This window comes from Anoplolepis gracilipes, chromosome 2 (assembly GCF_047496725.1).
Source record: "Anoplolepis gracilipes chromosome 2, ASM4749672v1, whole genome shotgun sequence".
Taxonomy (NCBI): domain Eukaryota; kingdom Metazoa; phylum Arthropoda; class Insecta; order Hymenoptera; family Formicidae; genus Anoplolepis; species Anoplolepis gracilipes.
The window spans coordinates 21,669,669-21,692,092 of record NC_132971.1 but is presented as its reverse complement, the minus strand read 5'-3'; the positions used below and the strand labels follow the sequence as shown (position 1 = coordinate 21,692,092).

The 22,424-nt window shown below is 36.3% G+C and overlaps 1 protein-coding gene across 9 annotated transcripts in view; it reads right to left on the bottom strand.

Moving 5' to 3' along the window:
- Atpalpha (sodium/potassium-transporting ATPase subunit alpha) overlaps positions 1 to 22,424 on the bottom strand; it is a 72,180-nt gene that overhangs the window by 36,365 nt on the left and 13,391 nt on the right. Inside the window, exon 1 of one of the 9 annotated variants that reach the window (XM_072911205.1) lies at positions 5,642 to 5,790. The exons of 4 other annotated variants lie outside the window; for them this stretch is intronic. In XM_072911205.1, coding sequence (XP_072767306.1) covers positions 5,642 to 5,653 — 12 coding nt within the window. In that variant the 5' untranslated portion in view covers positions 5,654 to 5,790. Of the gene's footprint in view, positions 1 to 4,704; positions 4,984 to 5,641; positions 5,791 to 22,424 lie in introns of those variants that run through there. 4 more of the 9 variants (XM_072911201.1, XM_072911202.1, XM_072911203.1 and 1 more) reach the window with 4 other exon arrangements.

The following is a 22,424-nucleotide window of genomic DNA, read 5'->3' as shown; positions in this document are numbered from 1 at the left end:
TTAATTTATCTTCAGCTTGAATTCAATCTCCATTCTCAATACTTGACAATGAAAATAAAAATAATTGTTAATTAATATTAATACGATTTTATTTTTAAAAAAAATATAGAAAATTTCTTTCACATCCTCTTTTGTTGAAGAATTTTATTTTCACAAACTTATCGATAAAAGTGAGACGTAGAAACATTAATAAATTGGCAAAATTTCACATAATCACCTGCACGACTCGTGTTTTATCCTATTAATGAACATCAGAATGATCGTTAAATCGAGTCATTATTAACGAATTACAAAAAATCAACGTCATTTCACTTGAAAATAAAAATTGTTTAACAATTTGTAAGTGGAACTATGTACATAATAATTTGAACTTTTGTGATTTATTATTGTGTTGATTTGAACACGATATAAAACGTGTTTTTAACTCAATTACGATAAATATGAAATACGATAAAATTTTCGAAAGATCATTTTATTATATGCGATTTAAACGTAAAATAAATACTATTAGTTGAAAAAATAAATTAAAATTAAAATATAGCATACTAACGTGGCACACTAACGACATTTAAATCGTTAAAAAGATATAAAAGCGGATGGACAGAATTGGAAGCTGAATCGAATAAAAGTAACAAACTCGCGCGTCAAGGACAGTATATATTGATTAGATAAAAATATATCTACTTACTAATGATCAGAATTAGAAGAATAAACTGGAAAAGAGGTAACGTTCGCTCCCAAGAGACCTGAGAGTTATCTAACTTCCGAGATATCTCAATTCCGTTTGTTTCAACTTATTTCTACACACGTTGAAATCAACTTTTTCTTCTTCAATCTTACATTTGTCTTACAATTTAAAACTTGCTGGTTTCCTTAGAAGAAGGATTCAATCGGACACATGTCAGATCTTTAACGCTAAAATAACATGATATCAATCCGAAAATAAATATAATGAGATAGAGAGCCAAGCGAAAGCGAGGGAAAATACAAGAGACCGTCCAATTTAGTATCGAGCGTTTTATTTAGAGATTGGACTTGCGCTCTGAACTAGCAGCCCTTAAATATACCATAGATATCGATCCAGTTGACGGACGAGTTTCGTTCCAACTGAAAGCTGGTGTGCTATTCTGAGGATTTCACTCGGAAATAGCGACGATTTTATAGTCGCCGATATTACTGAATTGAGGCAAATTGTGGCAAATTATAAAACGAGCGGGGAGTGAAAGTTAAATACCGTTGACTCGTCGAGAACAAACATCTCTCCACGTGTCACGAGAATGTATCATCGAGAATCAGCTGATCGATGATTCATCAATGGAGAGAGTCGCGACGATATGACTCGCGCGTACCATGCGAGCAGCGATTTTACGATTTTGGTAATCGGCAAAGCGAACAATACAAGGCCGAGAAGTCTCGAAAAAGAGAGCTCCTCGTCGTAGTCGCCTCGTCACCATCGATTTTCTCTTCGATGGGTGGCACCGGTAAATTGGGTGGCGCGTCGAGTGCGGAGCAAAAGTTCGGCCGGCACGTGATCGCACCGGTGGAAATGTCAGGTGAACTGCAGGCAGGCCGATAGCTAGGTAGGGAGGGAGGGAGGGAGGGAGGGAATGTTTTTTACATTAATCGCAGTTGCTTGAAATAAATAACGTAAATACTGCGAGAAATAAAAACGAAATTTTAATTATCGTCCAAATTGTCAACGAGAGTCTGCAAAAAATTCAATTTCGCGAAAAAAAAAAAAAAACGGCCTCGACGTTAAAGTTTGAGCACTCTCGAAAGATTGTCAGATTTTTCATTGTGTTTAACTCAAATATTAATTCTTTAAATTTGATTGAACGATCAATATCTCTCTATATTTTCCGTTCAATCAAGTTATAAGCTATATCTATCCCTTTTTCTTTCACGGAGAATTAAGTGTGATTAAGACATTGTTTTATAGGCTATTAATACTATTCAAAGGCATGCATTATAATATCATGTAAATTCATGTCGCAAAGTACTCTTGCCTAATTACTAACAATAAGTCTAACAATAAAGGTTATCATTTAACGAAAGTCAAAGGAATCAGCCGACGTTTATGTACCCCGTTTGTTACCGTAATGCATGCGTAATAGATAACGTTAAGTAAAAAAAGAAAAAAATCGGTGATTAAGACATTGCGGAAGAGCGATAAGAAATGCTCTTATTACCACAAGGCTAAGATATGAAACCATGTTCGCATAAATCAAATATACGCGATGCAGCAGTTTAGCTTTGCGTGTGGTTATGTCAATAAGAAAACTAATGTGTGCATCAAATTAGTACGATATTTGGCATAGATTCAATCATAACGCTATTAGAATTTCTATTCACGATGTATAAAAAAAAAAAAAAAAAAAAAAAAAAAAGATGCCGAACAAGAATATAATAATAAAAGAAAGAAAATTAATTTTTCATGGAAAAAATCTCTACTTTCTGCTACAAGGTATTTTAAAAATAAGCTTTAAGAATTCATATATCTAAGACAAACTTTACATTGTTGCGTAAAGTAAATTTAGATCCTTACGTAAGGCCTAAAAAAGTATAGAAAAGTCAAAGGTTGAATCGTTTAACCTGGTAAATTTAAGAAAACGCGAATAATCTCATTCATTGTCGGTTGGCAGAGCCGAGTAGGCTAATCTGAACGATCGATGCCGATTGAATGTTTGATGTTAAACATTGGTGATTTAATGTCGCGCAATACCACGGGATACATCACTTGCAGGACGACAACAACGGCGACAAGGAGGAAGACGACAAAGACGATGATGAATAATCGAGTGGCTCGAAGCAAGTTGGTCGAAGAAATTTCAATGAATGGAAAACGTAAAGAGGCAAGGGACTCTGAAAAGAAATCGACCTTTCCAATTGAGCGCGAGCTAGCCAGCTACCTATCCCAAATTCACGCATATTCTTCGCTATCTCAAAGACATTTAAAGAAAGAAAAAAGAGTTACATTCACATTTGGCACTCTGACATATCCTCTTGAGAAAATACATCCTGAGATTATTACGTGAGATTAAGCAAAGTTATTAGTAGCACTCGACAGCAGCCCTTTCGATACCATCGACACGCAAATGTTTCTTAAGAAATTTCCTAAGGAATGTTATTGAAAGTTTTGAATAAGATTAATAAGACATCCCTCAGTTTTTTCAATTACATAATAATCAAAATTAAACGTTTCACATTGGCCTTCGTGTGATCAATCCGGATGATAGAAATGTAATAAAATAATTAATAGAAAATCGGTGGAAGGAAATGTTGTTAGTGAAGGGCAATAGGAGAAAAAATATAATGAGAGTGATGGAGATTCTGATTAGGGCGTGTCACTTGTGTAATCCTTGAGGTTAGGTACTCGTTTCGACCATTCGTAGAATTCAAGATGACGAGTCAAGTACGAGAAGAGTCCAGAATCTGGAAGCAACTGAATCAAAGCTGATTCGAGTGTCATTTATTTTTCGAGATGTAATCCCTGAATGCTTGAAAGACTAATCAACAAGCCAAAAAAGCTCAAATGCCCAATTTAATGAGCTATTATGATGTACAAAAATCGATAGTTAGGACGATAACAATGTATTACTAAAACACATATTCATTATATATTTATACACTTATACACGTACACACACATAAAGTTTTAGTACGCCAGAAAATTGAACTGTGTTAATGTAATTAAATTTGATAAACCGACAACAAACACGTCTTGTAATTAATGTAAAATATTTATCAAACGAGACACAGGCCTGTAGATGAGATAGACATTGTATTAGAGTTGGTCGTTTCGTTTAATTTCCATCTAATGAAAATGTAATGAAAATTATCATCTACCTTTTTCCAAGCAACTTATGCCCGACATACGGGTTTGCAACGATTGAACTTTAGCGCGACTCTAAAAATAACGGTCGTCGTCGATCCATCCTTTCGCTACTTCCACGACGACGACGACGACGACGACGGTGACGACGACGACGACGACGACAATAACGCACGTAATTGATCGATTTGAAAAGCCAAACGAGAATAAAACGAGCGAAACAAACTATTCCAAAATCGCTACCAATTATCATCAGGACCAACCGGATACATTGGACCCACTAACGATAAGATATGAAGATTGGGATTTTCCACATAGAGAGACAACCTTGCGATCAAGCTTGAGTGTCCAATCTGCGCAGAAGCGCGCCGAGAAAATCACTAAGCGCTACATTTACATCGGATGGAACGGATCGGAGCATTTTCTTCGAGCTTGCAGATCGCGGACGATTCTATCCTGTCTAATGGCCGACAAGACCATCGAGCGATTGGTCTCTATAATTCACAATGTGTCGAGAAGCTGTAGAAAAAGATATTCCACAATGGAGCCAAGAATGTCCGAATAGTTGTCCACCTCGAAGAATGGGCACTTCCGGAAAACGTCCATTGAGAATGTCTTGACAATTACCAACGCAATTAATTCCTTAACAAATATCATACACATGTCATTCGCTTAGATGGTAGCACGAGGGCGGCATTAGACGTTGATTGCACGTTGACATTTAGATAAGAGGCCAAATATCGCGTCATTCTGTCAAGAAAAGCGAGGCGCGACGGAAGCTATTAACAAAAGTGTAAGTTCTAAAAATGGAACAGGGGAAAAGTCTGTACAATACAAGCATAGAGTTGAAAATATGCGTTGAAAAACTTTACCATGTTCCACGGTGTCGCACGAGTCAACGAACGGAAGAGAGGAGAGACACGGAGGGAGGAGCCGTGCGCGAGACAGAAGACGAAGCGAAAAGGAGAGATCGAGGAAGTTTTCGAGCCGAACGAGGAAGTTTCTCGCTTTCCTGATAACGGCACTGACAGAACTGATCACCGGGAAGTGCGACGGAAACCTGAGGGGAAGAGGGGAAAGAAAGAGGGCGACACGAGCGACGAGAATGAGAACGAGAGAGAGAGAGAGAGAGAGAGAGAGAGACAGAAGAGAAAGAGAAAGATAGAGACAGCAGAGCTTTCCAAAGCACCCTTCCTTATCTTCTTCTTCTTCTCTCTCTCTCTCTCTCTCTCTTTCTCTCCCACCCTTATCCTTCCCTGGATCGAAGCGCCTGTTCGACAGCCCACTAGTCTCTTTTTCGAAACTTCCTCTCTCGCTCGAGCCTACACAATCGCTATCTCGCGAACCCATTTGTTCGATCTCCTGAAACTAACTCTGACACAGATATGGCTTTGGAAGAGAATTTCTGAGAGAGAGAGAGAGAGAGAGAGAGAGAGAGAGAGACAGGCACGTTACCGAAGTATCACTATCCGCAAATCTGTCCCAACCTGATCTGTCATTCGAATCAGCTGCGCCTAACTGACAGAGACGCTCTCTTTTTCTATCTTTTCTCCGTTCCGCACAAACGAAACTCGCATTCATCGTAATGCGAGCTCTGGATAGAAGCTTTCCGCACAGCCTCGAAAGACTGCGCGAGCTTACACCTCTCAAAAACGCTTGTATAATCGTGATGATGTTTTTTTTTTTTTTTTTTTTGTTTTTTTGTTTTTTTCCCCCTTCTCTTTCCTTTCTCTCGCGCGCACACAATACACACACATACACGTAACGCACATTCTCTCTTTTCCTTGACAGAGCTCTCTAAGCACAAACCTTGTCACCCATGGCTGCGGCGAGCGATGTTCGCTGAAAGATAGAGGATTAGCGGCGCGGCTTCGGGTGGACCAGAGACTGACTGGCGTTTCGTGTCGTCGAGGACCGCCGGCATCATCGACCCGTGTTCCCCACCGCCGCGATACCTACCCCCGCCGAACGACTGCTTCCCCACTCCTTGCGCTTTTGCGCACCCCCACCTCTCTGTTACCAACAGTGTTCATCCCGCGCGTCATGACCCATCTTATTTCTCTCTCTCTCGCTCTCTTTCTCTCTCGCCCCGCAAGAATCTATGCGCGCGTCTAGGGAAAATTCCCCTTTTCCTCCTTGAGTCCCGTGCATAAAATTAAGCCGCGTTTGAGAACCTAACCAGAATTGAAAAAACTTGGTGAAAACTTATTTGGTTTATAATTCATTTATGTAAATTAAACAGTGGCTTTGTGCCAACCACCAAATATCAACACACTATACATAAACAAATATATACGAGTTATTTTTTCGTACTCGTATTATTGAAAAATACGGATCAATACAAAAACTTAAAACAGTTTCATCCCTGCTAAGGGAAAAGATGTATTTCGCTCATTCGATGACCGGTGAATTTTCATTTCCTCACCGAATGGGACGAGCCCGGGGAGAGGGGGGGAGAAGGAAACGAAAAAAAAAAAAAAAAAAAAAAAAAAAAAAAAGCTTCGATTTTTCGATCGATCGGAAACAGGACACACGGCGAGATCAGCTGCAGCCTATTAACTAAGGAAATTATAGATATCCATTGCAATTAACAAGTTACCTAGAGGACCTAGAGCGCGCCGCCACCCAACGAGACTTGCCAGCCCCGTGGCTCGCGGGCACCCCCTCGGTCCCCCTTCTTGTCTCGCCCCCCTCGTGCCCCTCTATGCGGTCGTAACAACACCCGTTCGCCGACGAACACGGTTGCGCGCGCAATCGTCGTTCGTTCGCCAGCGACTCTCTCTCTCTCTCTCTTTCTCTCTCTCCCCGTCGCGACATAACGTCGGTCCGCGCCCCCGAAACGGCAAAGCGCAAGCTCTTCGCGGCCAGCGGTTCTTATTCGAGTCGCCACGCAACGATAAGCTTGAGGGAAGTTGCGAACATTCGATCAAATTTAGGCCAAAAATCATTCAGTCGAGCTTACGCATGGTTTACGGAAGAAAGCCAATTAGGACGCTCGTAATGATAATATTTGGGGGGGGGAGAAAGGGGGAGGAGGTCGCGGAGGGAGATAATTACGCTTTCAAACGAAAGATTTATTTGACGACGTCGTAAGATGCTAATTTTTCGGAGTGAGAGATAATGCAGTAATAGATTTTGTCGGAGTGATAAGACGAAGGAAGAAAAGGGGTAAGAACCATTGGTTGTGGTAAGGTAACGAATGGCTCTCTAGGGAAATTTTGTCGAGAAGAACGAGGCCTTGGTGGCGAATTAAACATGTTAAGTAGAAGACAAGGGGAAGCGATTTGTGTTGGAAACTAACTGAACGTTTCGCTCAAATTAATGATGGTCACAATTTATTATAAACAGGGTGAAAATGAAGTAAACGAAAGACCGGCTTATTTAACGTAGAATTTTCGTTGACAGTAAACGATAAAACTTACTTAAAAGCCCTGACAAAACGACCGTTATCGTTAAAAATCATAAAAGATATTATTTTTACTATATACTCACTCTTAGAAAAACAAATTTAAAAATATATTCGTGTTTTGTAGTATTTTAATCCAAATAATCCGCCCTGCAAAAGCTTTTCAGGGAGATTTTTTATTACGTTTGATTCTCTCTATTTTTTTTTAGATGTTTCAGTTTTCAGAATTTAAGGATTAAATTGTAAAAAATATATAAAGTGTAAGTATAATATTATTTACAGAAATACTAAATTTGGACAAATTTGCAGCAATTTTTTTCGGCCATTTAAAAGTTGCATATTTAAGCAATGTTTATAATACAATACAAATAAATTCAAAGCTTTATTTATTCCTTTAATAGCCCTAATAAGATTAAGTCAAGGTTGTTTCTTTAATTAATATAAATGCGAGCGCAAGTCTTCCTTTAATAGAGCAAAGTGTCCGAGGTGTCCTACTTGAACACGCCGCGATGTATGGAGATTAATTCGAACGCTGTTTTAATTATTATGGTATATAAAGCAATGAGAATTAATTTTTAAATACGAGGGCATTATTTTTATAATGTCAGTAATTGTATAAAAAAAATTGTCCGTTAATTAGATAAAAGAAATTGATGTAATGTATCTCATAATAATTTCTGCAAATTCAATAATACCATCTAAATTCTTACAAAAATTTCACATAAGCTCATAGCACTCGTTGCACCAGTGCTTAAAGATTTTGAAAGCTGCAAGTTTAATAGCTGTATCTATCTGTATATAAGCGCTCAAACAGAGAGCAAGTGTCTAGGACAACAAAGTTTCAAGTGCGAGTCGTCAGCAAGGAGACAATTGTCAAATACTGATTGTGAGAATTAAGCTGATATCACGTAGCAAAGAAAACGTAAACGGTAAAAGATTTGTGAGCAGTGAAAAAAATTGAAATAACAACTTTAGTTTGCCCAAGTTTTGCGAATGCTCGATTATTCGAAATGAAAGTTGAATTTGAAAGTTGGTAGATCTCGAAGGTCTTGAGTGATTCATCATTTCGATCTCTTATGTGCCGACAGATATCGATAAAAATTTAGTTTCTACATACATAATAAATAATTCATGTTTAAATCAAATTTAATGTGTTATATATTTGTTTATAATATCCCAATACAATTTTACTCTCTCTATCTTTTTATTCAAACATTCAAAGAATCTGTTTATTTAATATAGAGTTTCCATTGATAATAAAACTTACTAAAAAGTCCAGATAAAATGCCCATTATTATTGAAAAGTATAAAAGTAGGTATTATTTTTATTACACTCACTCTTAAAAAAACTTTTCAAGATCAAAGATTTTCAAAAGCAATCACTTTCAAGATTGTATAATATTCGATTTTATAAGAATAAATTTCTCGAAATTCTCATGATACATTCGAATAACTAATTCAAGGCATCGTGATTTCCATCACTAATTACATGGCATTATTATTGAAAAGGATAAAAAAGTAGATGTTATTTTTAATTTCCATCGATAGTAAATGATAAAACTTACTTAAAAGTCCAGCTAAAACGTCCATTATTATTGAAAAGTATAAAAGCAGGTATTATTTTTATTATACTCACCCTTAAACAAAACTTTTCAAGATCAATCACCTTCAAGATTGTACAATATTCAAATTTATAAGAATAAATTTCTCGAATTTTTCGTGATACATTCGAATATCTAATTCAAGTCATCGTGATTTCCATCACTAATTACACGGGATTTTATCGTCGAGCGTCGAACTGAGAGTCACTGACGGACCCTCGCGATCTGTGCTACTGGGCTACGCGTCACACGAAGCACCGAGTCTGTCTGCTCCCATCTTTTTTTCCTTTCCTACCCGTTTTCATTCGTTTCGTGCCGTCACCTCCCTCGCAGTTCTTTCCGGAGTTGCTTCTCGCGAGAAGCGCGTGTTACGTTATGAACAAGTTTCAAGAAGGTGGTGTTTCCGCTTTTATTCAGGACACCGAGTTTCCGCATCTTTTACTTTCCTCGCGGCGAACCCTGAGGCAAAAAATCCCGAAACTTTACGATTACGTTACAAGTGCAACGCGCCTCGTAACGTAGAGGGAATGGATTTATCGTCGAGTCGTTTTTTTACACAAAAGCTCATTCGCAGAATCCGAATCAATCCTACTCGAACAAAAACGTTGAGAGATTAATAGTTTTTCGCCAATAGTTACAATCGGAATTTGAAACTAAAAGATTTATTGTATATATTGTATATGTATATCGTATATTTAACGTTAAAAATTAAAAAATTAAAAAGTGACAAGTACAATATAACTTTCTTAAAGTATATAAACTGATTTCTGTACGTCATTTCAAAAGTTGGACTACTTATTATCGTTGAATTAATAAGAGAATTATTCAGCGTCAAACTCAAATCACTTCAAAAAGATTAATAAATCATTTACAAAAAATGACGATATGATTTATCGCCAATCTTTTTATTCGCTCAAGTTAGATTAATTATTTTTCTTTTACAAATTTCTTATTTTATTATTTTATGATAATTTTTAATAAAATAATGCGCAATATAATACAAAGTAAACCTAAGAGAAACGTCTTAAAATTCAGCATTTATGTAGGTATTACATTCATATACATCGTTATTCACGGAACATTGACTACTCATTACACTGTGTAAATGTTGTTATAATACTTTTGCACTTGTTATCGTTGCTGATTTCACGGAGTAGAGATAAAACGATAATTAGTAGCGATTATTTGTTAAACGGTAAACGGGAATGGGTCGCTTGCAGACGTCGCGTCTTTGCGATGAATCATCTCATTACTCGAATTACCGGATAATTACCTCCGTCATCGTCGTCACCATGGATCTGTTACGGCATAGAATTCCACGAGCCTAAAGATTCGCGCGGAAATTATTTAACACGCCAATATTAACAATCGCGAGGAGAAAAACGCGGATTCTTCATCAAACAAGAATCGTGGAGGTATTAAAATTTTTCCCCTGAATATTCCAATATATTCCATATATTCAATATTCATTTTCAAGTTGCTCTCGTTTCTCAAGTTATGCTCGTTAAACGCGAATTACAATGTACATACATAAATATTGTTGTTATGATATACTTCTCGAAAGTTCTCGACAAGCCGTAAGAAATATCGATCAATTATTTAATTAATATTTATAGAAGAAGGCGCCCAGAGCTTTCTTGCTCTTGCTTGGTTTCTTCTCATATTTCATAGTGTCTATGATCCTTAAATGAGCACATTCCTGTTGATGTTGGACATTTTTTTTTCTGATTTAGTCGCCAGTTATCAGCGACGAGCCACGCCGCATGGGTTACGGCGAAGAGACGTAAATAAAAAATTAAATGGAGAGGAATAAAATCACGATCGACCTAGAAGAGAAAGAGAGAGAGAGAGAGAGAGAGAGAGAGATAAAAAAAAGAAGGAAAAAAGCACTATACGCGCGTCGCGGAAGGAAAGCTTGGCCATTGGAAAGAACGAACGGAAAATGCGCGGAGGAGGTGAAACAAAAAAATTGCCGCGTGACATTATGAAGGCGTTCGATTGTCAATAATCCGAGCATAATAATAGCAGGCTTTGTGAGTCAAAGGGCTAACGTTCGCCTCGTTCACGTCATCTGACACGAGATTATTCGTACACGAGGATTTGCGCGTGCGAATGTCAAACGTGTAATAACAACGATATGAGAGTCACATGTAACAATAGTAACACGATAAGATTAATAAAACAAAAATATCAAAAGAACAAGCGAGATCTCGAAATATACAGGGTTTTCGAAAAGTCCGGAAACGGTTGAATATCTCGAAAATAAAGCATTTTTAGAGAAAAATGTCTCAAAGTTTTTTTTTTTTTATTTGGTTCGAAAAGCGCCATAAAATGGTGCCATTGGTTTGACCTTGGATAATCGTTTGAAAGTTATATGAAGGTCGCTTTGAATTTCTTAAATGGGACACCCTATATATCTTCACATATTCTTGTAGCTTACCTCGAGAGCTTTCCAAAACACTATAATAAAAACTTCTTTCGATTAGGTACTTTTCGAGTTATGAGGCTTGAAAATTCCGATATTTTGACATCAAATACGAAATATCTCGTAAAATACTTAATGAAAAAATATTTTATTACGGTGTTTTGGAAAGCTCTCGACATAAGCTACAAGAGTATACATAAATATATAGGGTGTCTCATTTAAGAAATTCAAGGTGACCTTCTTATAACCTTCATCCGACTATCGAACCAATGGCACCATTTTATGGCGCTTTTCGAACCAAACAACTTTTATTTGAAACATTTTTCTCGAAAATGCTTTATTTTCGAGATATTCGACCGTTTCCGCACTTTTCGAAAACCCTGTATATCTATCGCTCTTTATTTGAAGATGACAGATTAAAGATAAAAAAGAGAATAGGTATGTATGTACGTATAGTGTAAACGTTCTTTTTCTATCGCTGACAATATAATTGCGAAATGATAACTTCTTATCTTCTTCATCGAAATGATATAACTCTCGTTGTTCTCTCAAAGAATAAAACCTGCTATTTTGATCAAAGCGGTTAGTATTCCAGAACGACGGGACATACATATCTGTCACTCTTATTCTCTCATACCTTCTATACTCAAGTTCTATATAGAAAAATTTTCATCATAAAGCTCTATATATGTTTACAGATCAAAATCCATTACACCTATGTGACTAGTGTCGTGAAGTTTTTTTTCTGCCTCAACTAACAACATATTGACATTACAATATTTGACAAAAGCACAGAGGATACAATAACTGTGATATTTATTCGCGTCGTTTGTCAAACGAGGAAATGTACAATCGACAACACCTCGTTGTTGTCGCTTCGACAACGAAAAAAAAAAAAAAAAAAAAAAAAAAAAAAAAAATTAATTTAGTGGAGAAAACGCTTATAATACCTCCAGCTTCGTGTAACTCGCCACGAGGCTTCTAGAGCAAACAGACTTTTCGGGGTTTTAGAACACGAATATTTATAAACAGCCGACGAAAGATGCGCGCGTATGTTCGTGACGTGTTGATGAGCGTCGATAACAAGAGCTACTACGTCAATGACATTTCGTCGTCAGTGTCGATTGTCGACGATGACCAATCGTGTCTGCGTGCGATCGCAGCCTCCTGTTTCACTTTTCTCCTGTCTCTCCTATATTCGACAATCGTCAGGCTCTATTTCAGACAGTGGCATCAAACATTCGTACAATATTAAACGCTAACTGAGAATAAACGACATAAATTATAACGTGGAGATATAATATTACGAGATTGACACTTCATGCCAGTTTGATGAATGTAATAGTCTTGGACCTTGGTTTAAATTGTTACTCTCATCGTTAAGAAAGACTAAAGTTATAAGAAGCGTTAAGAGGTTTATGCCTTGGTTTAAACGAGCTGTCACAATATTGCGAATTTTATATCAAACAATTGTGTTAAGCGTAAAATAAATAAAAATTGTGAAAAAAAAACTGTGAAAAAAATAGAAGCTATAATAAATAAAAACGTGTGAGATTAAATAAAAAAACAAACAAACAAAAAAAGAAGAAAAGAGTTGAATTATATCTTCAGCACAATATTTCATTGATTATCTTGTTCCTCACTGTGTATTTTTATATCGTTTACTGATATCATTCAATGTTTTTCTGTTTAAAGTTGTTTCAGGATAAATGACGGCTCTGATAACGACAAGCCGATTGAAATCGAAAAGAATGTCGAATAAGTATTTATATTCCAATTCCGATAAGAAAAATTTCTACTATCGAATAACACACAGATTTTCTGAATATGGTTGATCGTCGGCATGTATTATCACGGTAGCTGGAAAATCGTTGGCTCTATATCAATTAGATAGCGCGATTTATCGCACTCTAAATCACTTGCGAATTGAAAAGAGAAAAACGAGGAAACAGTTTAGCGGCGTAATTGGATTTCCTTGTCGTGTTAATTATTCGCCAATTACAAATCATTTTGTTTACAACGATTTTGTTTACGACGACGCGACGTTTCAAACATGACAAGTATATAGTTTCTTCGAAACCATAAGAAAATATTTTAAATAAAAAAAAAAAATATATATATATATATATATTACTTTCGGAAATTTAATAAAAGTAGAAGAAAAAAATCTCATGATTATTATCGACAGACTCTCGCAACGTTATGCGACTTGTCGTACATAAATTACTGTCAGCGCTAATTTGCGAAGTTGCGCGGAATTTTTGGCACGGAGAGACACGCGCGCGCGCGGAGGGAACGCGCTCGTTCTCGTCGACGCGACGGATGTATCACGATGAGGAAATCGCTCGTGCACCGCCGCGACAACGTCGATCAGCCAGGTTTATCTCGTTTTCTCATTTATCCTCCTTCAAGCCGACTTCCAAGGAGACTCTCGGTCCAGGCAGCGACGGTGCTCACCGTCGGGCGATTCGCGATGACGCGAGTTACGCAATCGCGACGACTGGCCTTGCGCCAATCTCGCGTATCACGCACTCCGAGTACTCTCTTCTCTTCTCTTCTCTCGCGGAACTCTAGCGAAGAGGACATGCGAGGAGAGACGAGATGGACGTGCGATGAAGAAGAGAGAAGAAAGAGGAGGAGGAGAAGAGGAGCGCGAAACGCGGAGTTGCGAAACGAACGTACGTAGAAACGACGTGCGTCACGCACACACGCGTGGCGTCTCTCTCTCTCTCTCTCTCTCTCTCTCTCTCTCTCTCTCTCTCTCACACGGACCGAGATCACCGTTCTGTATACATTCGCGACGATATACGTTTCGATAACCGACCCGCTGCATCGCCTGCCAGTTTGCAGCTTTTAATTCAATTTCCTCCGCGCACACGTCACTCGTATACCACGGGACTCTGCGAGAACTCTACCATCTCTTCAATATATGAAATGATTACTGTCATACGAGAAAATAGAGAGCGAGTGGATAAATTTTTACGAAAAGTAAAAAATGTATGCTTGGAGAAAATATTCTCTACCCTTTTGTCGCTGCCGCCCTTTTATTCTGCAAATCAAATGATAATTATGAAAAATAAAAAATAAACCGCTCCGATATAATCTGTGATTAAAAGCGAGATTATTTACTATATTTATAAATTTTTTTCAAACTTTTCCTTCGAGAAATCTTTCTTTCTATTCTATTTATCAATATTTCTGACATTCTACATTTGCCATTCCTTTGATATTGTTTTTTTTTTTTTTTTTTTTTTTTTCGCTCGAAGGTTTTGTCTAGGTCATAAAGGCCCAAGTACAGTTGCACCGATTGCACCACTCAATTACGTCAGCCAGAGGACGCACGGCGCAGTCCCATTTAACCATTGATTTGCAAATGAATGCATTTGATCAACTATAGAGATTAGTAAATATTAATTTCGAAAAATATGAGAAAACGTGCAAGTTTCGAAAATTCTCTCATTCAAATAATATTACACGAACATTAATGGGGTTTCGAAAATATAATTGTAATCGTTATAATGAAAACTGCAAATTCATCGTGTATATTTAAATATACAAGTATTTCGATATCAAAAAATTGTAATCAAATATTCAATAAATTAAAAACAGAATACAAATCAACAGATTAAAAAAAAAAAAACCCCCCCGATATCAAAGCGATTTAAATTTCAATCTCTAGTATCCGCGTTCAGCGATTCTCTGATTCTGAAACATGCCATACGTCGCAAAGAGCCGTCAATAATTATCGTCAGTCGTTCAACATATGCTCGATACATTAAAAATGCGCGAACCGTCGTCGCCGTCGTCATCTCGTGTTACGTAACTCGCGTTATCAGACTATCGTAAAGTCATGTGCGCCAGGCTAAATTACTGATTACGGGTGTTTAAGTCGCGCCTAGATTTCTTTTTTTTTTTTTTTTTTTTTTTTTTTTTCTATCAAGTGTCCGAAACACGCTGCATCGCGAAAATAAAAAGCGAAAACGTTATAATTTACGAAACGTCATCATTCACGACGCGACGCGACGCAGAGAGAGAGAGAGAGAGAGAAAGGGGGGGGGAGAGAGAGAGAGAGAGAGAGAGAGAGAGAGAGAGAGAGAGAGAGAGAGAGAGAGAGAGAGAGAGAGAGAGAGCGCATGGTGATCCCGTCCGCGACGATCGCGGAAATAGATCCGCCGCCCACGATGTCATATTGTAATATCGGTTGAATGGGACGAGGGGGATGAATCGGATTTCTAAATTTCCCTCTTTTGTTGTCGTCCGCGTTATTCATAGTCATTCTATCCGGATATACCGTGTTACCGATAACCCCAATACATATCTCGCCTTATGACCGCGAAAAAAATTTCTGTTAAAGAGATTCGCTCACCGAACGCGCGCGATTAATATATTTGTGCTCGGTTATTATTATTTTAATTAACCGTCAATATTTAACTTTGCGATTTTCGTTATAAACATACAATGCCATGCAAATTAGTATTATAATTCATCAACGTCACGCAGAAATGAATCTTGTAAGTTTCGTCGCGCTATAAATTATAATTTCCATATAATAATAAATATGGAAATATGCCGAGTGTATAATAATCGCATGGAATAAAATCATTAAAAGCGTCCGAGAAATGAATGATTCTTGATGAATATAGTCAAATAAAATAATATGTTTTATTCCTCTTTATTTTTTTCTTTCTTTTTGTTTTGAATATATTATTTCATTGTCAGTAAAATGAAATTTAGTGCAACGTAACGTGTGATAATACGAGAGGTATTTTGCAAAACACCACGATAAATAAACATATCGAAATGTGACAAATTTATCTCGAAAATTACGGCGAGCTATAGAAAGAACTAGTCGACGAAAGAGACAGGTCGACAGATAATAAATAAGAACGTGTCAGCGCGATGCAAGCAAACGTGGTCGGTGACGTCATCTGTGCCTCCACCAGTTACATCGCTATTATTATTCTCATGGAGGAAAGAAAACCAAAAAGGACAAAAGAAACAAATGAGAAATTAAAGTATAACATAGTTCCATTCGTTTAAAATACCGCACTTTCTGTAAATATAAATAGAATGGAAAACGTTTAGATTCTCTCAGGATGAGGGAAAGAGAGTAAAAACAAAGAGCGAAACGAATGGATATAATAACACGTAGAATTGTGTGCATCGAAAAGTTCAAACCATCAATGGTGAATCTCGAAGTGTACTCTTACAACCGAAAGATACCTGTATTCTTCAACTTTCCCATATCGACAGACGTCAAAGTTGCGAAACAATGAATGCGGAAACTGGGTATACCGTATTTATTTGAAACACGGAAAAATACTAGACTTTCCATATGTTCGACTTTCGTAACATTGAATACATATCGGTGATTGATTTTTGTTTACTTATTTATCTCGAGCCTTTTTCGCGTAGAATTTTTTTGCGAATTTTACGGTAGTTATAAAGTGTCTATTATAAGAAATTTTTGCTCACGAAGTATATAGGGTAAACTCGGGTAAAATGGCCATAGTTTTTTGAAAATGCAAAAAACATACTTTTATTTTTTTAATAGCGTTTGACATATTATCCTCAGTGAAGCTTCAATTACGTAATATTATCGAAATTAAAAGGAAAATATTTAATAAAAATTTTATATTATCAAAATATTGTAGTACAACATAAGCATTGGCCATCTTATTCAACTTTCAAGGGAAAGATGGCTATAATATTTATAAAAAAAATAGTGAAAACGAAAATAAAAATTATAGGTCATATAACAATTTACATATCTTTATAATATGTCTAACGTCGATTACGACAGCTTAAGTGTAATTTATTCGACGTTGTAACAGTTTTTAGTGGACGAATGAAAAACTTTGCAGATAGTCAAAAGTAAAAATATGATATAAGATTCACAATATCGTTTATTATATAATAATGTATGCACATAAACTACTGTAAATATCGATTATTGAAAAAATTACAGCCTATGGCCATCATATCCTAGTTTACCCTATATATTACTCGGCATTTTCGCGCATCCTCACCCATGACACTACGCATTACGTTTGATGACGTATCGAAATATAGGAGCAAGGATCTACGAGTTGGGGATTCGATAAAATCATTCAGAGAGTCGAAGATTCTATTTCGAGGAGTTTATTATTAACGGTAGTTGTAAAGGCACGACTTTAAATTTCTCTCGGTTTTATAACTGCAACGAGATTCGAGAAACCATTGTATATTAATAATATTTATCCATCATCCTATATTAATAAATTATACCGACTAATAATATTAGCAACTAGATAATATTAGGAATTTCGTGGAGCTTATTTTATCCTAACAACAATCACAAATTATCCAGCTTGAAAAAATGAAAATTTCTTACACTACGTAAACATTCTTTCGATGTATAACTGTGTTCCTCTTGATTTTTTTATTATTGCGAAATCTCTTAATTTGACATCTAATATGTAAAGAAAAAATTTTTCGACTTGGTTCTCTCTCACGTGAAGCCGGCCGTCGCCGGATCCGTTTGACAGATCGCAGCTATCACCGGTTAACTCTGGTTCGAACACACGAGTTGAGTCGAGGGCGTCGTCTATACATGCCAGATCCGGTTCGAACCGGTAAAACGGCGACTAGCGGTCTCGCGAGATTCAATTCGCACGCCTGACAGTTAATGTCTGCTATTTCATGCCGAACTGTCTCATATGAAAGAACTATAAAAGAACTCATTCATAAAAACTAAACTTTTTTATAAAAAGACATTTCTGAACCGAAATTTATACAAATTTTCGACATGAAACGCATCAATTTTTCACACAGACATTATTATAATTTAGATTATCATAATTTATTATTATTTATTATCGGTCAAAATTTCATAAACAGTTTGATCATGTTCAGGCATGATATAATCTACATATTTAAAGTATCACACACATTGCGATTTAAAAATCTCTTTAGCTGTAGTAATGAAGCAATTTCCAATATTATTAATATATCAATCCAATCTTCTGTAATGGGCATTTCGATTAGATATAGACTTATGAATATTTTTATTGCCGCGTTTATAAAAATGAAAGGTTTCGAAACATTCAAAATTTTCAAATAAGTTGCAATTAATAATTAATACAAAAAGTGTATGTGTCAATAGTAAATTAGCAAGTTTAATATTAGTCAAGGGAAAAAAAAACTGACACTTTTTAATGTCATATATATTATAATTAGGTACTATATAAAAATGAATATATAAATATGTAAATATATAAATATATGTATATTACAAAAAGAAATTTACTAAATTCATGAGACATTTAAACTTGCGTGAAATGTGAAATAACGAAGTCTGAAGAATCCAGAACCGTCTGACCATCGCGTGTCTTTTTCTACTGCAATCGTCTGCTTCGTTACGCGGGATTACTACTCGACGAATTGAAATACATGCGAAACTGAAAATTGATTGGAAACCGTTTTCAATCTGCTCACGTCCATTCTCAATTTCCGACGATGTAATTTTTCATAGCAAGGTATAGACATGAAGCTATTACATCTCGCTGTATACTCTTTTCCCGATTATTTAACGGAAACTGGATTAAATCTTTTCAATTTCTTTGCAAGAGATGGTTATCTACGACTAATAATAATGAAAAAAAAAAGAAAAAGAATGTAGATAAATAACTTTATCAAATACAATGTAAAATAAATATCAATAATCTATAAATGCGGAAGTTTGCGAAAAATTTTACAAATTTTATATTCGATACTATTCTTAACCATTTTTCCTCGACATAATATCCGAGACGAGATATCTCACGATTTCTTGCACTCGACATTTGGTCAAGGCTTTTATTTGGAGCAGCTTCCGGTAACCAGATCCCGTAGATTTGACAAAATCAATGACCCTAATCGCCTTCCCGATATATCCCTACAACAGCGACTCCTCGGACAATAGGTATCGGAAAAATGAAGTCTTGTCGCGTGCAAAAAGAAATATTACAAAGGGGACGATATTTATCCGAATGTGTATGAAAAAACTTTTATTAACTAAACTACCAACAATCTTTTTAAATTTAATATCATGTATTGACAATTCAACAAATATGTTATCTCTTATATATATGTCACATCAATATTTTTATAGAAAAAAAAAAAAAAAAAAAAAAACTAGTCTAGCTCGAATATTTAAAGATAATAATTCGCAGCACGTGTGGGAGATTCCCAAGAAAATTAACGAGTACACATCTGTCAGATTTTATCCGTCACGACACGCGTTAAAGAACGAGACAAATGGCACGTTTAAATTCTTATTTCCCGATTTATTTCCCGTTTCATTTCCGCTCTTTTGTTCATCTGCTGAATGGCCGATTTGGCCGAGATTGGGACGCGGAAGATATCGTGGCAGTGATCTCGTTACACTTGGCGTAGATTAAGTCTTACGTCCGTCGTCTGTAAGCCTCGTTAAAAGAACGCGCGCGTTGCGCATCGGTACACACGTACTTGCACACGTGTGTGCGTGCATGCGTAAACGCACGCGCGCACTTACGCGCCGGTTGTCCGCGGCGGTTGACCGTGACTGTATCTGCGTCGGAGGAAGAGACACATTACGCTCAATCTACCTCCGTTGCTCCGCTTCGTTCTCGGCTCCGACTTCTCGCGAGCCTCTCGCGCGAGAAGAGGAAAAAGCGAAAAAAAAAAAGCGCGAAAACGTCGCGCTGTTCCGGCCGGTGACTCATTTGCACGAAGCGCGTTCGCGACCGTTCGCGATATGAATCACATTGCGAACGTGATACGATCGAGTCGTGTCACCTTCCTTAAATTTCTCACAATAAGAAAAGATGGAAAATTCTTTGGGCGTAAAACCTGAATTTTTATCCTAAATAATATATGTATCGGGCTTGAATATTAAATTATATCGAGTTATCTCTTTCTCTCTTTGACAAGTTTCTTGGAAATAAATCATCGTTTGTGTACAATAAATATAGATACTAATTGCAGCCTCATATATCCTTGCTGCCATTCTTAAAGAATTTGCAATTATAAAAGAATGTAACTAATGTTATTCACAATTCTTGAAAAAAAAAAAAAAATAATAATAATAGATCCTTTAAGCGATTGAAAAACCTGAATACAGCTGGCGAATATAATTTTGCTTTCGCGAAAAAAAGTTGAAATCAGGAAAATTAAATTTGGAAATTAACTTTTTTTTTCAATTGTTAGAAATTATTGCAGAATGTTATTAAATACTTTATCTTTTTTGAAAAATACAAAAATGCATTTTTTTATTTTCAAAGTTAGAAGATGAAATTTATTTGAAATCAAAAGGAACAGGTTTATGATTTTTTAATAGTATTATTCTTCACCGCTGAGATGCTACATTACTTTCTTTCATATCTTATCCAGAAAATTAATTAAAAAGAAAATCAATTTTAAATAAACAGTTTAAGGGGTTACACCTAGTCATAAAATTCGAAAAATTGCATTTTTTTTCATTTTCATAAAGTACAATATTTCGAAAATATATGTTTAAAATTTTATGTTGATCTGGGGAAAATTGACGAAGGCTGCGTTCCTTTTGGATGCTGACGCGCTGAAAGCATCATTCTATCTTTTTTACTCATTATACATCAAACAGAGATAGAAGGAAAGAATGCGACGCAGATAAGAGCAAGTCGCTGTTTTAGAGGCTATAACTATTGAAGAGGGATTACTTTATGGTGCTGGCATAGATGATTCTATATAAGTTTTAAAAAATAATAAGTATCTTACTGTAATTATAACATCAAACTTTAAACGCGTTTTTCTCAAAAGTGCATTTTTCAAATCGGTGACCACGATTACGCTAAAACTACTGAATCGATTCTCTTTAAATTTTGTGAACTTATTTCTTATATACTTATGCAGAGACTGGACGAAGGATTTTTTTTATATTGTTTTTTTCCTTTTTTATCAAACAATCCTTTTTTAAGATGAAAACCGAACTTTTTCTTCAGACAGCAATTTTGAAAAAAAATAATTTTTCATAAAACCCTTCGTGCAGTCTATAGAATGTATATTTTTCAATTAATAACCGCAAAAAAATTTCACTTTAGATGAGCCAATTCCAAACTACAGTGGTCACCGCAAAGCACAAAAAAAAAAAAAAAAAAAAAAAAAAGAGAGAGCGGCCATAATTCGAAATATTTTGAAATTAAGTCCAAATATTGTATTATGAAATAAAAAAAAAAATTCATTAAGAACAGCATTTTTTTCTCCGTTATGACTAGGTATAACCCCTTAAATTTATCGGTATTAAAATAAAACTAATCATTAATTAGTCTTTCGTCTAAATCCTATAGAATTTATTATCTTGCATTATTTATTTATTTTCGCGGATTATTTCCACTGTACACAAAGATTATATATCCGATGTAGGCCGAGCGTCGATTCCTCTGGGATATGTCGAAACCTACTCAGCGATGCAAATAAATGAAAAACGGAGGACCGCGATCGAGATATACGGAGGAGTGAGTTATTTGATTCTGAAGTCGCATGATTCGACGCGACGGCGGCGTCGGCGTCGGCGTCGGCGTCGGGGAATGTTGACAGGAAGAGATCGGCGGCGCTTTTGCCGGAAAAGAAGATGTACACGCGTGGGTAGTCGTCGATGGGAACGGGCAGATAGTGGGCGTACAATTTCGACACAGAACGACGAGCAGTTAACTCGTTGAACAACCGTTCTCTCGTGTATCTCTGGTGTGACACGGGATACGAAATAACATTAGAGGAAACATCGGAGCGAGACAAGGGAGGTAGAAAAATCTACAAGGGAGGAGGGAGGGCAAAGGGCAGCTCGTTGACTCGCGTTAGTGGGGCACATTCGAATACGAAAGCTCGAATTTGAAAATTTAGGATACGTAATCCGGGGGATGATCTGAATCTCAAGCAAACCCTCGTGGGGATAAAATCGATTTTTAAATTTTAATTTGAAGCCTCAGTTTCTTCCAATAATAGCATGAAGATTTCAATACATCGTTTGTTATGGCTCTTTGAAGAAGAAATTGCAAATTTTCTTGAAATTAAATTATTGTGTGCGATCATCACTTTCTCATTTCAGACAATCTCCAAGTCTCTTAAGACACAATTCTTCTCACATAAACGTTAAAGTGTCATATCCGAGATTAAACTGATTTC